Here is a 14702-nt window from a genome sequence, read left to right as displayed (position 1 = left end):
TCAAAAATATTAGTCACATCACTGAATCCAACTTAATACATTGATTTATACCAACAAAGTTATTTCTTATGCATTACATCAGGTAGAAATAGATTTTTAAGGTAGCTATTGAAAGCTACCACTTTTTTTCTGTGTACCTAGCACTGGAAGGTATTTTAAAAGCACAAAAGGAGGTGTGTGTAACAAGAAATGTGGGATAGGTATATCTGACTCCTCATATGAAAGGCAAGGAGAGCACAGACAAGAAGAAAGATGATGAATGTAGTCTGGCTCCTGCAGCTCTCATAAACAAGCTTGATGGAGAGGATGTTGGACCCTGTGTATTGTCCCATGTGTACTAAAAATGTGCCAACAAAATGAAAATGAAAGAAAAAACTGTGAAATAAAGAAAGATGGAATGAACCTGTCTGTGTGGTGGTTTTCTGTTTGTTTGTGTGAATAGTAGTCAGAGTTTCCAATTACCAGCTGCATAACTCCATGGTCAAATATCTCATAAATCTATGTATAACATCAAAATCTGACATGAAGGTAAGGTGAGAGTTTCTTTAAGTTAAGACGTATGTGTCTGATGTGATAATATACTTCAAAAATAAGCATTTCTTCATTAAAACAGCTTATGTGAAGGAACCAGTAGGTTTTAGGTCATGCAGCATTGATTTAGTGTACTAAAATTGGAATAATTTAGGGTTATACATGTATGCAAACTATTTTGGCAGGCAATACGCAGTGTGTATGTTACATCAAACACAATTAATGCTTCTGTAAAAGTAGGATATCCAGGATTACCGATTTACAAAACAACATAATCTTTTTCTCATGCCAAAGCCACTTATCAGCCTTATGGGGCTTGTTTTAAAATCAGAATCTGATATCATCAGTTTAAATCCTCTTTATTTTTTATACATTTCTTACTTATCAATTAGGCCTGTAGCTTTTAAAGATAAAGGGTCAAAGAGAGTTCTTTATTGCTCTGCACGCTTCTATCCATATTATGCATGAGTTAGATTCAAACCTGATGATTTAGAAATAAAGCCTTGGGCTAATTGAGATTAATTGGTAAAAGATGGGATGTGTGCCAAAGCTGTATTTGTGCCTGAATCACAAATTAATGTCGTTCTCTTCAAGATGCTCTGAGAATCTTCCTACATTTCAACAGAGAAATGTCTTTTCAGTTCATTTAGTCCAAAGGTTTGCATTAGAACGGTGTAAATCCATGTGAATAATGTAACGATTGTCCCCTACCATTAATCCATATGTTCCAATATCTTTGATCCTCAAGTGTTATGCACATTGTGGGAGTGTTTTTCCCTATACAGTTGTACTGAGCACATGTGTCGCGGTAATGAGGCTGATCCGATTATTATGGTGGTAATAAAATGCGGTGCTGATATTCAGAGAGCTGCACAACAGGAGCTGGGGAACGATCAGACATCAGGTCTCCTCTAAAAACACATTTTCAGGACACGAAGAAAATCAGATATTTCACAATGCCTGCTGATTATACTGGATACTGGAAAATGATCTCCAATGACAACTTTGAGGAGTATCTCAAAGCTCTCGGTAAGTTTTTTTTATTATTCTTTGAGATGTATTGCAAGGGTATGTATGTGACTATTTATATATTTTCTCGCTTAAAAAATAAATTAAATAAAAACGTTTATGTCAGACCTTTTTCTTGGATGAATCACGTAACGCTGGTGGTGTGGAGTTGATTCATGAATCATTCCAGTGGCTCGAATCCTCAGTAGATTCGTTCAGTGGCCGTTAAGTCGGTTGTTACTCCAAACGGCGTTAAATGAGTATAATCATTCACTCTCAACCGATTGTTTAAAGTCGAAATTGACTCACATGCTCTTCATATCGGTCAGCATATCCTTGTTCACAGACGAGACGACTTGTTCAGTACCGCCAAAGAATATACACTAACAAGAAGCGACACTCAATAGAAGGTTCCGTTGCAGCACCGGCGCCCAGCAGCAGCCCTGCGCTTCCGCCATTTTGGGGTAAAAGCGAGTCGGCAGTCCACTAGTTTCTATGGCAATATCAGCTGCTTTGTTAAAATAAAATAAAAAAATAAATAAAAACGTTCATTAAAGCTGAAATCCAACCTGAATGATGACAACACAGAATAAAATACTATCGCTAGTGATCATCAAATCCTTACACACTTTGTATTTAAGTCTTCCATTTTTTTTTCACAGAACCTTTGCTCTCTAGAAACCCAGTCAGTTTGGGTTCAAATTCTTTAAAAGGCTTATAAACACTGAATTATTACCATGAAATTAAATTAAGGACATGCATCAGAAAAATTGGGAATGTTGGACAATAAATATATGAATATAACAGCTTGATTTTGCAGTGTTGTCTAATGTCCGTTAAAGCAGAAGTGTCCAAAAGTGTGAATTATGCGATGATGGACACAGCAATGCATCATGTATTATAAGATCATTATGTTTGTAGTGTGATCCATTAAAACGTAAAATATAGCCTATTTCAATTCAGACCTAGATATTATTACTATTAGCCTACTCCACTAGGTCTAAAATATATTGTTTGCTGTAAACATGATGATTTGAAATGTATTAATTATTAATTTACTATTAATAAATGTGTAAAGTTGCATAAAATGGAAATACTCAATAAAGTAGGCTAACTATGTTACCTCAGATGGTTGGATGGTTGGATTCCACAAAATAAAACATATAAGACAATACAACATTTACTGTGGGAGCCATACAATTTACTGGTGACTTAATTTTAGGAAATTGTTCTATTGCGCTTCTTATTTGGCAGTGAAACTCACAATTTTGGGTGCATAAGATGTGAAGGATTCAATGGTCAAGTTAGTATTTTCACCCCATAATGGCGGCCGTGCTACCAGAGCACCATCTAGTGGGTGTTACCCAAAAAGTATCAAAGTGTCGCCTCTTGGGGACTGCTCCGACTCGTACACTGAAAATACCGACTTGCTCGGTGAAGGGGCGTATTCGTTCTGTACGTCCAACCAATGAAATGCTCCTTCGCAGCCCGCACTTGGATGGCATTGGTCGTGCTATTGTCAATCAGGGGCAGTGCATTGTACCAGAGCTGTTAAATGTGTTTTTCAATGGCTCTGGTTCATACACTTAATTGTTTATAAACGAAAAATTTGTAGGAAATTTAATTAGATAAGTTAAAACATGAAAAAATAATACAGTAATTAATAGTAAATACTACTGTGTTTTTGAACTATAGTTAATTGTGTACTATAGTATTTACAACACTTTGTTAATGAATGCTACAGCATAGCCTACTGTAGTATTAACTATAAACTAATAAATACTGTATTTTCTATAAATTACTATATAGTATTTTTGCAGTCACTGGAAAGTATTTTTTGAAAGAATTTAGATATCTAAGTGAACATGTGTATCCGTAAACACTTAACCATTATTAACCTTGCATTGATTTATAAACAGGTCTGTTAAACCAGCTACTAATTGTAATTTTCATTTTTTTTCCTTCTCACAATTCCTGAAGATATTAATGTTGCTATCAGGAAAATTGCTGTTTTGTTAAAACCTGACAAAGATATCACCCAGAATGGAGATCACATTACCATCAAGACTGTGAGCACATTCAAGAACTATGACATGGACTTTGTGGTTGGTGAGGAGTTTGAGGAGGATCTGGGTCCAGTTGATGGCAGGCAATGTATGGTGAGTCTACCAACATCATACAATAAGTATAATCCAGAAGAATGAATCACAGTGATGGAGAGAGAAAACAGATGAGACAAATTACAGTGTTTGTCTGCTGTTTTTTCCTGTCTTTGGCGTAGAAATGGCTCAAATAGCTTTTCTTTCTCATTTGATTTCTGTTCACTTGAATGGCTTATTTTATTGTAATCCCCTCATCTGTACGTGGAATGCAGTTAAGTACAGAAATCCATTTAAAACTGCAATGGCTGAAATATGAAGTTAGAGCACCAAAGTTTTATCCCTGTTTTTGTAATTCAGATGTTCAGCTTTTGATGGCTCTTTTTAGCTGACCTACTCCAAACATGAGAGAAAATATTTAAATGTTTAATAATGCTTCAGAGTCATAAACATATTTATAAGGCATATTTATCTATATGGAAACTTGTTTCTGCCACTGAATAAAAAATAAAAAAGGTAATTGCAACTTTTTATCTCACAATTCTTACTTTTTTTCTAGCAATTGCAAGTTTACGTCTTGCAATTCTGACTTTTTTTCATAATTGTGAGTTTATATCTCACAATTCTGACTTAATAACACGCAATTGCGAGTTATGAAGTCAGAACTGTGAGATATAAACTCAAACAGTCAGTCTTTTTTTCCTCAGAATTGGACTTTATAACTCGTAATTGCAAGATGCAAACTCGCAATTGTGAGATAAAAAGTCAGAATTGTGAGATAAAAAAGTTGCAATTATCTTTTAAATAGTTTTATTCTGTGTGGTGGAAATAAACTTCCATATTTATCTGATAAAAAGTAAAGACATGAGTGGAATAAATGAAAAATAAATTATATCACATAAATTGTATCCAAGCAGCCAACTCAAAACTGTATGTTTTATGTTAGAGATAGTGATTACTGGTTACAATCTTACCATTAGAGACCTTTTAAAGTCACCATGAAATCAAAATTAAATGTTGCTGTATTTACTATAAATGATTTTCCCGTGCACTTCATTATATTTTAAATTCAAGTGCCCTTGTAATCAAAATAATTTCCCCTCCCACTTTCAGCGACATCTCTTCTCTGATGATGTGTTTACTGGCTCGAGGGCGGGGCAACCTGTCACTCACATGAGATCAGCCAATAGCAATCCAATCAATTCCCCATGGAAAAAATCAAGTCCCGCCCTACATTTTTTCTTGTTCTAGAAGCCCTTTTATATGTCAGAATTGGGAAGAAAAGATTCAACTTCAGTTTTTATGCAGACTTTAAATTACATTCATTAGTTTCAGTGGTGCTCAGAGGTGCAACTACCCAACATAAAACTTTCTCAAAAAAAAAAAGGAGTTATATATTAAATATCAAACTGTAAATTTCACGATTTGCTTATTTAAAAGATTAGTTCGCTTTTAAATGAAAATTACCCCAAGCTTTACTCACCCTCAAGCCATCCTAGGTGTATATGACTTTCTTCTTTCTGATGAACATAATCTGAGATTTATTAATTAATATCCTGATGTATCCGATCTTTATAATGGCAGTGAACGGGATCGACAAGTATGAGCTGAAGAAAGTGTTTTTCATCCACATCCATCCATCATAAACGTACTCCACACGAGGGGGTTAATAAAGGCCTTCTGAAGCAAATCGATGCATTTGTGTAAAAAAAAAAAAAATCCATCCATATTTAACAAGTTATAAAGTAAAATATCTAGCTTCCACCAGACCACCTTATGTATTCAACTTATGAAGAAAGTGTAAACTGGCATCACGTCAAATAAGCTTTTTCTGTAAGTTGAATATGGAAGGCGATCTTTGACTTCATAATTTGTTAAATATGGATATTTGTCTTACACAAATGCATCGCTTCACTTCAGAAGGACTTTATTAACCCCCCGGAGTCGTGTGGAGCACGTTTATGATGGATGGATGTGGATGGAGACACTTTCTTCAGCTCAGACTTGTTGATCCCATTATAAAGATTTGATGCATCAGGATATTTACTAATATTCCCCTGATTATGTTCATCAGAGAGAGGAAAGTCATATACACCTAGGATGGCTTGAGGATGAGTAAAGCTTGGGCTAATTTTCATTTGAAAGTGAACTAATCCTTTAAGCAGGTTCTAGTAGAGTCTTAAGATGCGACCACATATGCAATGTTTTTCTTCTTTGCATCATTTAATCCACAGACCACCATCACCTGGGATGGAGATAAACTGGTGTGTGTGCAGAAAGGAGAGATTGAGGGCCGGGGCTGGACCCACTGGATTGAAGGAGATGAACTTCATTTGGTATGTAAACTAAACTACACTTGAAACATCTTTTCTTACACATTCTCATTTGCCCCTATTTAACAATGACTTTGTTTCTGGAAACCGTGAGTTAGTGTAAAACATATGGTAACTAATGACACAAATGACATGTGCTCACCAGTGTGTATTAGTGGCTCTTTGTGCAGGGGACGTTATTATCGTTTCAAGGCTATTGTGCTATTGAACTCATCTAAAACATTAACAACAGATGTTCAACCACATCTGTGCAATGTTGCACTTAATTACCCCTAAGCAACCCCTTTGACAAAAGGGTGTCGAAGGTCTGTTGAAGAATATATTTAGGCACACAGCACCACCTGCTGGTGAGAAGTGCAATTTGTAGAGACACATGGATGTGTTTTTTTCCTGCTGCAAATGATATAGATTGGTGAGCTTTGTCTTGGAAAATCTGTTTTAATTCATAATCATGTTCTGTGTATTTTCTATGCAGGAGCTGAGAGCAGCGGGAGTTGTGGCCAAGCAGGTTTTCAAGAAGTCTTAAGCTTGTATAGTTGCACCTCCTACTGGAAAACACACAGAAACAACCACCAGATAGAGCTGTGTATCCATTCATCCTCTCATTATGATGTGCCTTTCTAGACTCCTCATCAGACAAAGTTTATTCCAAATAAGCAATTACTTTAGTGGATATTTATGAACACCTGTTAAATTCATATGTGTGTGGGTTTGGTATGTTTTAGTGCTATAAGACTAGCTTCATAACTGAGAGCTGTCTAAAAATACCGCCTTTAACATCTGAGGTCTGTCTGGCTGGAGGAGAGAAGACGGGTCTTGACCCCACAGCAAATCGAGCTCCTTTCTTGTTTGTAGAAGCAGGAAGAGGATGATGATGATATGATGAGGGTCTGTAAACCTGCACTGCTGCATCTCCTGTAGATCATGTGTGCTGAAAGTGTGACGTATCACAACTGACAAAATAAAGAAAACTGATGAGGATAGTGAACGTGCATGTTTTTGTGTTACCAGTTTATTTTCTTTGACAAAGTTTCACCATACATTGTTTACATGACTAAATAAGTTGAGGAATGAAAAAGACATATTTGCTATTTATCATACTGTTACAATGACTTTTAATAGGCAGAAAAGTTCACGCTTTTGTTCACAGTAGAGTACTTGTGGTTCAAGGCACATCAGTCGAGAACTTGTTTCTTAAAAACTTGTTTACACACCACTCCACAGACCCGCATTTCCTGCAAAATAAAATTAAAAATAAAATGTTTTTTAGTTAAAACGTTTTAATAAAATTTTAATACATATTTTTATTATTTTAAGGCAAGACACTGTAGGTGAATAGAGTTAAAAAAATAAACTAATAGATATCACCATATATCCCCAGTGGACTGACTATAATAAGAATTGCAAAAAAAAAAAAAAAAAATGTATTACAAGTTTTCTAAAATGTCATGCTTAGATATGCAAATGAAGCATTATTTACTATTAAAAATGTGCTAATTTGCATAAAATTCTAGTAAAAAAATCTGAACATTGGATGAACTCAGGTTGAGAATTCTTGTTTCATTTTTTTTCTACCGAGGGGATTTTGTGTATCTCTTTTTATCACTACAAAATTCAGAAAATACTGTGAACAATCAGAAAAAAAAAAAAAAATTCTTTGGAATAAAATGTATATAATCTGGCAAATTCTATATGAACAAATCCCTCTGTAAAAAAAACTTCAGAATATAGATAGGAATAAAACCAAAGTTTGGTGTAAATGCTGGAGTGGAGGTATATAGTTCAGTGCAGTAGAAAAAACTCATTTTGAGAAAACTGCCTTTAAAAATATGTATTGTAACTGAAATCTATAGTCACAAATAGATAAAGTGCCAAAAAATAAATGCTTAAATGTGGATATTGGATGTTTTCTTACCACTAGTCTGAAAAAACACTTCATTAAAAGCCAAAAAGCCCAAAATCGAAAAAGCAGCGTTTAGCCTGCAGTGTCTCACCTTAACAATACAAATGTATTTTTAAATTCATTAAAAAATAAAAACAATAAGCCATGTAAATATACATTGCCCTGAAAACTAAATGGCTACTTTAAAACATCAACCCATGAAATATTAATTCTTACACTACTGTTTTTAATGTATTTTTCATAAATAAATTATGGTGAGGATATTAGTTATGAATGGGAGAAACTACAACACGCAAAATGGTGGAATACTTCCCGCCTTCTAAGTAAAAGAGCCAATCGCTGATAAAAAATCATTGAAATAAAAAAAAATTGCGTCCCATAGAAACCTGAGACTCACGATTAGAAAAATAAGCTTTTATGCGGAAGAGGATTAGGACCAAGCAATAATAAAAAATAAAACCATCTCAAGATTAAAGTTGTTTAATTTGTGAAAAAACTCGTTAAATTTCGAGAAAAAAGTCTAGATAAAATGTTGAGAATAAACTTGTTAAATTTCGAGAAAACAGTCGAGATAAAATGTTGAGAAACTCGTTAAATTACGAGAAAAAAACTCATTAAATTTTGAGAAAAAAGTAGAGAAAAAATGTTGAGAATAAACTCATTAAACTCATTATGACTTTATTCTCAACATTTTATCTCGACTTTTTTTCTCGAAATTTAATGAGTTTGTTTCTCGTAATTTAACGAGTTTATTCTCAACATTTAACAACTTTAATCTCGAGATGGTTTTAATTTTTTATTATTGCTTGGCCCTAATCCTCTTCCGTACTTTTATAACGTCATTTGAGAATAAGAAACAACATTTATGAGACAGTTCATCTCAGATTTTATTGCTGATTTGAAATATGATATTTAATTGTGAGTTCGCCAAGCAGTTTTTGAGATTTCAGGATTCCCTCATTCAAATAGACAGGACTTGGTGTTGGATGCCCGAAATAGCTGCTCAGAGGCGTTGCAAATATGGCGCCGAGTGAACAGACTTTCCTTGAAAGGGACTTTGGCATAAGAGACTTCTTTCAAAATTCATTGTACAACCCTTAAACTTTTGAACAGTGCTGTAAAATGATTCTTAGTTTAGTTAGTTTAGTGGTCATTATGCACAAATTTAACAGTGTTGAGTAACAAATGAAGAATCCAGACTGTTGTATAATGAAGTCAGTAAATAGATTTCAGCTTACACATTTTAAATAGGTTTACTATTGCAGTGTGGGAGTGCTGCAGTAATGATGTTATCTCATTAATTACACTGTTGACTACACCAGTAACAAGACGCAGCCAAGTGTGACCTCTCTCATAATACAACAGACCATGTCCTCATATGAACTGTGTCCTTATACAAACTTACCACATGTAACTCGTCCCCTTTGACCCATTGTGTCCAGCCCCTTCCCTCCTTTTCTCCTTTCTGCACACACACCAGTTTGTCTCCCTCCCAGTTTACCGTGGTCTACAAAACAAGAACAGATACACGCCAGAACTGACTGACAATTCACACACAATAGAGAATGTTTTGTTTGTTTGTTTTTTTACTAGAAACTTAAATCAGTGTATTTAACACAACCTTTTAAACATCACCCTTATTTTTTTAAAGTACAAGGCTTCAGGTGTCAGTCACTTTCTGTTATTTTAGCTGTACATTAGTATTATTTTAATTTATTAGCAGAATCACACTGGTTTGTAGCGCAAATAGTGTATTCATTTACTGCACTTTGTTATTTTTATTATTTGCCTCAAAAAAAATTCTATATAGAACCTTAAAGGGGTGGTTGAATATGATTTCTCTTTTTAAACTTTAGTTAGTGTGTAATGTTGCTGTTTGAGCATAAACAACATCTGCAAAGTTACGACGCTCAAAGTTCAATGCAAAGGGAGTTTTTTTCTTTTACAGAAATCGCAAGAGGAAAGAGGAAGAGTTGTTGTAGAAGAGTGTTATTGACATGCCGTCATTTTACACCGGACTGCTTCACAAACGAGGGTCAATTCAACGCTGGATTTGCACAAAAGATTAACATGACGGCACATGCTAGTCAATGAGTTGAATCAACTCCACAGCAACTACATAAATTTATCCACTAACCATTCAGAAACGTCCAGTTTCATTCTAAAAGTTGTAACTTCTTCCTGAGTCTCTCCATCAGTGTCGACTCCGGTTTGAACAATGTAAGGCTGAACACCGTTACTGACAATCCTCATTTTGGCTGCGTGAAATTCTCCAGCTTTGTTGTTGTTGAGCTGTTAAAGCTCCGCCCTCTTCTGGAAAGGGGGCCGGGAGCAGCAGCTCATTTGCATTTAACCCTTGAATGCATGACTGTTTCGCCAATCATTCTTACATATTCGGGTCTTTATCGACCCGGATCTATATCTAACACGGAAGGATCTCTACCTGTCGCGATAATATAAAACTCTTCTGATAATAGAGTAACAATTACAGAAGAATAAAATAAATCGTATTTTGTTACCTTTTGGGGCTTGAAAGGGCTCCGTTTGAGCAGATGTTTTATGCCATCATAACTGTGCTCGTCAGAGCTCATTTCCCCGTAAATTCAGCAAATAATGGGCTAGTTTTATGTTTGAGGTCACGAATATGAGCCCATTCGCGATATCAAACATATTCTCAAAACTATATAATTTTCAACATCTTCAAAATCAATATTTCGATAGCTAACAGCTTCACCAGATCCATCCAGCAACAGTTACAGTCATATCTGATTGCGTTCAGTACTTGCTCTGCATTAAATCGCTGAGCCATTTCATGTTTTTCTTATTATTTCGTTTTCTGTCCGAATGAGTCGTCACTTCAGCATTGTGTATCAGACATTGCCACCTTGTGGAATAAAGGTGAATTGCACTTATTCCGTCATCTAAGATTGTTGCGCAGAAAAAATATATGTACACTCATACACACCTCGGGTCGTTAGTGACCCTATACAATTTTTACAAAAATGAATACAAAAATAGGCATTCTTTTACAATTGTATGATTTTTTTTCTTGTTATATTCTTTATAATGAATTGATTGAGGAATACCAAGAAGGCTGATGTCTAACTTTAAAAAATGAACGAGGAGGAGGGTAGTGAATGACGTCCCGGGTCACTAAAGACCCGAGGTATGCATTTAAGGGTTAAAGGGACACACACAAAAATGTCATGTTTTTGCTCACACCCAAATAAGGGCAACTTTGACAAGCTATAATAAATGATCTGTGGGGTATTTTGAGCTGAAACTTCACAGACACATTCTGGGGACACCAGAGACTTGTATTACATCTTGTAAAAGAGGCATCATAGGTCCCCTTTAAAGAGTTCTGGCAGGCTCTTCATAGAACCTTTGGGATCATTTTATGGATTTAGTTTAATTAATTTTGTTTTAATTCATTTTAATTTGACTTAAATTTAACCCCATAAAGATCTCATTGTAAACTGAACGTAAACACTGTACAAACATTCCTAAACTCGTTGACCTGACGTTCCCGGAGCACCAGGTGTTTGCGGCATTAACCAAAACCCTCATGGATTTAAGATTCAATAGGTCATTGTATGTAAATCTCAATCTAATCCTATTTAATGACATAATCACTGAGTCATCCATCACAGTAACCTAAGGAAAAACAGTTCAGAAAAGTAGTACACTTTTAAAAATAATGGGGGTTTTCGCAGCAATGCCATGGAAGAACCATTTTTGGTTCCCCAAAGAATGATTTTTACTTAGTGTGAAGAACATTTAATACTGTAAATAATCTTTTTCCACTATAAAGAACCTTTTTTATGCAATGGAAAGTTTCTATGGATGTTAAAGACTCCTCATGGAATCATAAAGAACCTTTATTTTTAATAGTGTAATACACAAAAAGGTTAAGTTTTCCAGTTGTGATCTTATATTTCTATTTTAACCTATACGTTCATATATAAGGAGGTCACTTACCATACATTTCCTGTCATCTACACCAATTAAATCCTCCTCAAACTCCTTGCCAACATCAAACTCCATATGGTAGTTCCTAAAGGTGGTGAGAGTCTTGATATTAAAATGATCACCATTCTGAACAATCTCCTTATCAAAGACGAGATAGCTGGCAATTTTTCTGATGACAAGATTCACATCTGTAAGTTGAATACATATAAAATTGGTCAAACCAAAGCCGTTTATGGAACATGAGCCGATTTTTAGTGTATAACAAACTATAATCAGGTCTGCCAGAGGTACTAAAACTTTTCTCTCGAGTACAAAATACAAGCATGTATTTCCATTTCCAACAGAATATATTATAAAATCTCACATACCACAATTTCACATGGGTATAATGAATAAATAAATAGAAAATGAAGTATAATCCTACCGAGCGCTTCCATGTATTCATCAAAGTTTTCATTACTTGTCATTTTCCAGTATCCATTCATGTCCACAGGAGACATCTTTGCTGCTTTTTTTGCGTTTGTCCTCTGCACTGATGTTTCAACATCAAGGTGCATTGCGGTGTCTCAAATCACAAGGCAAGTTGTAATCCTAAAGCCAATTAGGGCCTTTGGATTATCTCAAAGAGCATTTACACATGTTGTGGGACTTCTGCTGTGGATTGCTTTCTCCTTTTCTCTTTTTTTGTACAGGAGCTCTGTCACCGGGAGTGAACTCCAATGGGTGATGCATCTCATAAACTCATGTCAGTCACTGCATGTGAACAGACAGATATGTCAGTTTGTAATTGTTTTGATCTCAGCCTGTCAGCAGCACAACAGTCAGTCAAAGCAACCATCACAATGCTGTCAATCCGGCTTCCGTTTACGCCTTCAGACTCCAGAGCACAAACAGGAGGTGAAGACCCGTCAGTAATGAGGTCAGTCTTCCTGACTAAATTACTCTGAAGTGTTTACAGTGGAACGTAGAATAAAATATACATGGGATTCCCGAGATGTTTATTTTTCGGAACAAGGCTTATTTCCTTTTCCACCAACCACAAGAGAGTGATTTTGTCATCCAGACTTGTCTTGGTGGATCTACACATCCAAATTGGGGGGTCCAAAAAGGGACTTAAAAGTCTCTTATTCTCAACAAGGCTGCATTTATTTGATCAAAAATACACTGAAACAGTATTGTGATTTTGTCACATTATGTTGGTGTTTTGTTTCTGTTTTCATGGACTTTTAGTTTGTATAGCTTCCTGTGTTTCCTTCTATTGTTTCTAGTTTGTGTTCATTTGCTGTCATGTTGATTCATTGTTTTGTTTATTGTAGTCAAAGTCCCTTTATGACAAGTCATTTCATTCGGCAGCCATCTGTGAAACGCCTCTCGTTCATGCAAGTGCAGCTCCAATCTCTTTGAATAGGGAAACATCAAATTCTCCAAAACTATTCTAAGCTTACGATTAAATTTCATATTTGAAATCACCAATGAAATCTGACAACTGTCTCATACAAACGCTCAAATCATTGCATTTTTCAGGATGGACCAAGCTAATGTGGATGCACAATTAGCTGCGTTCCAGACAGATCCGAATTTGGATTTTTCCCACCTCATTCTAGGAAATAACATCTGGAACGCCACTCAAAGTCGGACATTTGGCATGTAAATTCGGGGTACATGGATCGACCCCGATCTCAGTGAGACGCGTCATTTGACATCAATCCCAAGATATTGCCACGTCCTGCTTCCAATGATTATGAAAGTAAACACAAACTTCAAAATTAGACATTAAGTTCAAGTAATGTTGCCTTCGTTTTTGCTTTTCATCAGCTGTTTTCAAAGCGATGTTATTTTATTCTATTTTGCCATAATTGACACAAAAACATGATATGCTCACGATGGCGACATCATGTGGTCAACATTTGAATATGATGAGTGATGACTGGAACTCACTGATGTCTGAAGTGGGACATTTCATTTGGCATATTCCCATGTCCAGCCTCGTTTGGAACGTGCCAGCAGGGTCGACCCTTCACAAAGACCCGGCCCCCTTAGTTACTGTTGCTTTGTCCAACAAGCCATGGGCTGTCTGTCACGACACACAGAGTGAAAAATACATCATGGAGCATAGAGGACACTGACAACACGTCGACAGACAAGACAAAGCAGGTTACTTATGATATCAAACAAAGTCCCAGCTTTCAAACTGTGTAGTTTTTTAAGAAATTCGAACAATTAATGTGTCGTGACAGATTGCTGTAGTGCCTCAGCTCAAGTGGCTCGTGAACCGATCATCTCTTCATAGTTCATTAATAGCATCAAATAAACATGAATGAACATCAGAAGGAATGTTGTTTCAAACGCAGAAAGACATCACACCATTTTTCAAGTTCAAGTCCACTGAGGTTAATATTCTAACCCCTGACTACTTTGTTAGACAAAATGGCGGATTCTGCGTTATGATTGGTTAGATCACCTGTCAATCAAACTCCCGGCGAAGACTAAAAAAATAGTTTCAGGGGGGTCCCCACTAAAAATCACGTTCTGGGGAGTAAAATCTGCATGTTTTGGCTAAATATCATGTTATATGGGATCGCTTCAACATGAAAAATAACCCGCGGCAGCAATGTTAATAAAGTAGCTCAATTCCGTGAGAAAACCGCGGACTTGGCAACACTGCACTGCGGAGCTTCTAACAGCAGTGACGCGATGAATTTACCAATCGGTGATTGGCTCATTTCTTTAGAAGGCGGGACTTATTCCGCCATATTGCGCGTTGCACTTCATCCCATTTATAAGTAATAGGAGTGAACCTTCTTTCTGTATATAAAGTCTTTGTTATAGTTCACACCTGTTTTCTATTTTAATATA

General features: G+C 35.8%; 2 protein-coding genes across 4 annotated transcripts; one reads left to right on the top strand and one right to left on the bottom strand.

The window, feature by feature from the left end:
* Nucleotides 1-1187: 1187 nt before the first annotated feature.
* Nucleotides 1188-6959, top strand: LOC125250335 (retinol-binding protein 1-like). Its single transcript, XM_048162865.1, has 4 exons — nt 1188-1560; nt 3520-3698; nt 5873-5974; nt 6447-6959. The coding sequence occupies exons 1-4, from the start codon at nt 1488-1490 to the stop codon at nt 6495-6497; spliced, it is 405 nt and encodes a 134-aa protein (XP_048018822.1). The 5' UTR covers nt 1188-1487; the 3' UTR covers nt 6498-6959.
* Nucleotides 6960-6965: 6 nt separating this feature from the next.
* Nucleotides 6966-14030, bottom strand: rbp1.2 (retinol binding protein 1, cellular, tandem duplicate 2). Of its 3 annotated transcripts, XM_048162860.1 has the most exons (5): nt 13785-14025; nt 12271-12599; nt 11856-12034; nt 9280-9381; nt 6966-7206 (listed from the first exon to the last, which is right to left on the bottom strand). In XM_048162860.1, exons 2-5 carry the CDS (start codon nt 12401-12403, stop codon nt 7147-7149), a joined length of 474 nt encoding a protein of 157 aa, XP_048018817.1. In that variant the 5' UTR covers nt 12404-12599; nt 13785-14025; the 3' UTR covers nt 6966-7146. The 3 variants fall into 3 exon arrangements, with proteins under 3 accessions (XP_048018817.1, XP_048018819.1, XP_048018818.1); XM_048162862.1 differs by lacking the exon at nt 12271-12599 and having other exon boundaries at nt 13785-14030; XM_048162861.1 differs by lacking the exon at nt 13785-14025 and having other exon boundaries at nt 12271-13750.
* Nucleotides 14031-14702: the final 672 nt, after the last annotated feature.

This window comes from Megalobrama amblycephala, linkage group LG17 (genome assembly GCF_018812025.1).
Source record: "Megalobrama amblycephala isolate DHTTF-2021 linkage group LG17, ASM1881202v1, whole genome shotgun sequence".
Lineage (NCBI taxonomy): Eukaryota > Metazoa > Chordata > Actinopteri > Cypriniformes > Xenocyprididae > Megalobrama > Megalobrama amblycephala.
The sequence above is the reverse complement of the archived record's forward strand: the minus strand, read 5'-3'. Positions and strand labels throughout refer to the sequence as shown.

Excerpts from the sequence above, each read along its gene's own strand:
- rbp1.2 (XM_048162860.1), bottom strand. The coding sequence starts at position 12,403 with ATGCACCTTGATGTTGAAACATCAGTGCAGAGGACAAACGCAAAAAAA. Across the intron at positions 12,035-12,270 it reads TGAATACATGGAAGCGCTCG|ATGTGAATCTTGTCATCAGA; the intron begins GTAGGATTATAC and ends TTCAACTTACAG. Across the intron at positions 7,207-9,279 it reads AAGGGGACGAGTTACATGTG|GAAATGCGGGTCTGTGGAGT; the intron begins GTAAGTTTGTAT and ends TTTATTTTGCAG.
- LOC125250335 (XM_048162865.1), top strand. The coding sequence starts at position 1,488 with ATGCCTGCTGATTATACTGGATACTGGAAAATGATCTCCAATGACAAC. Across the intron at positions 1,561-3,519 it reads GGAGTATCTCAAAGCTCTCG|ATATTAATGTTGCTATCAGG; the intron begins GTAAGTTTTTTT and ends CAATTCCTGAAG. Across the intron at positions 3,699-5,872 it reads TTGATGGCAGGCAATGTATG|ACCACCATCACCTGGGATGG; the intron begins GTGAGTCTACCA and ends TTTAATCCACAG.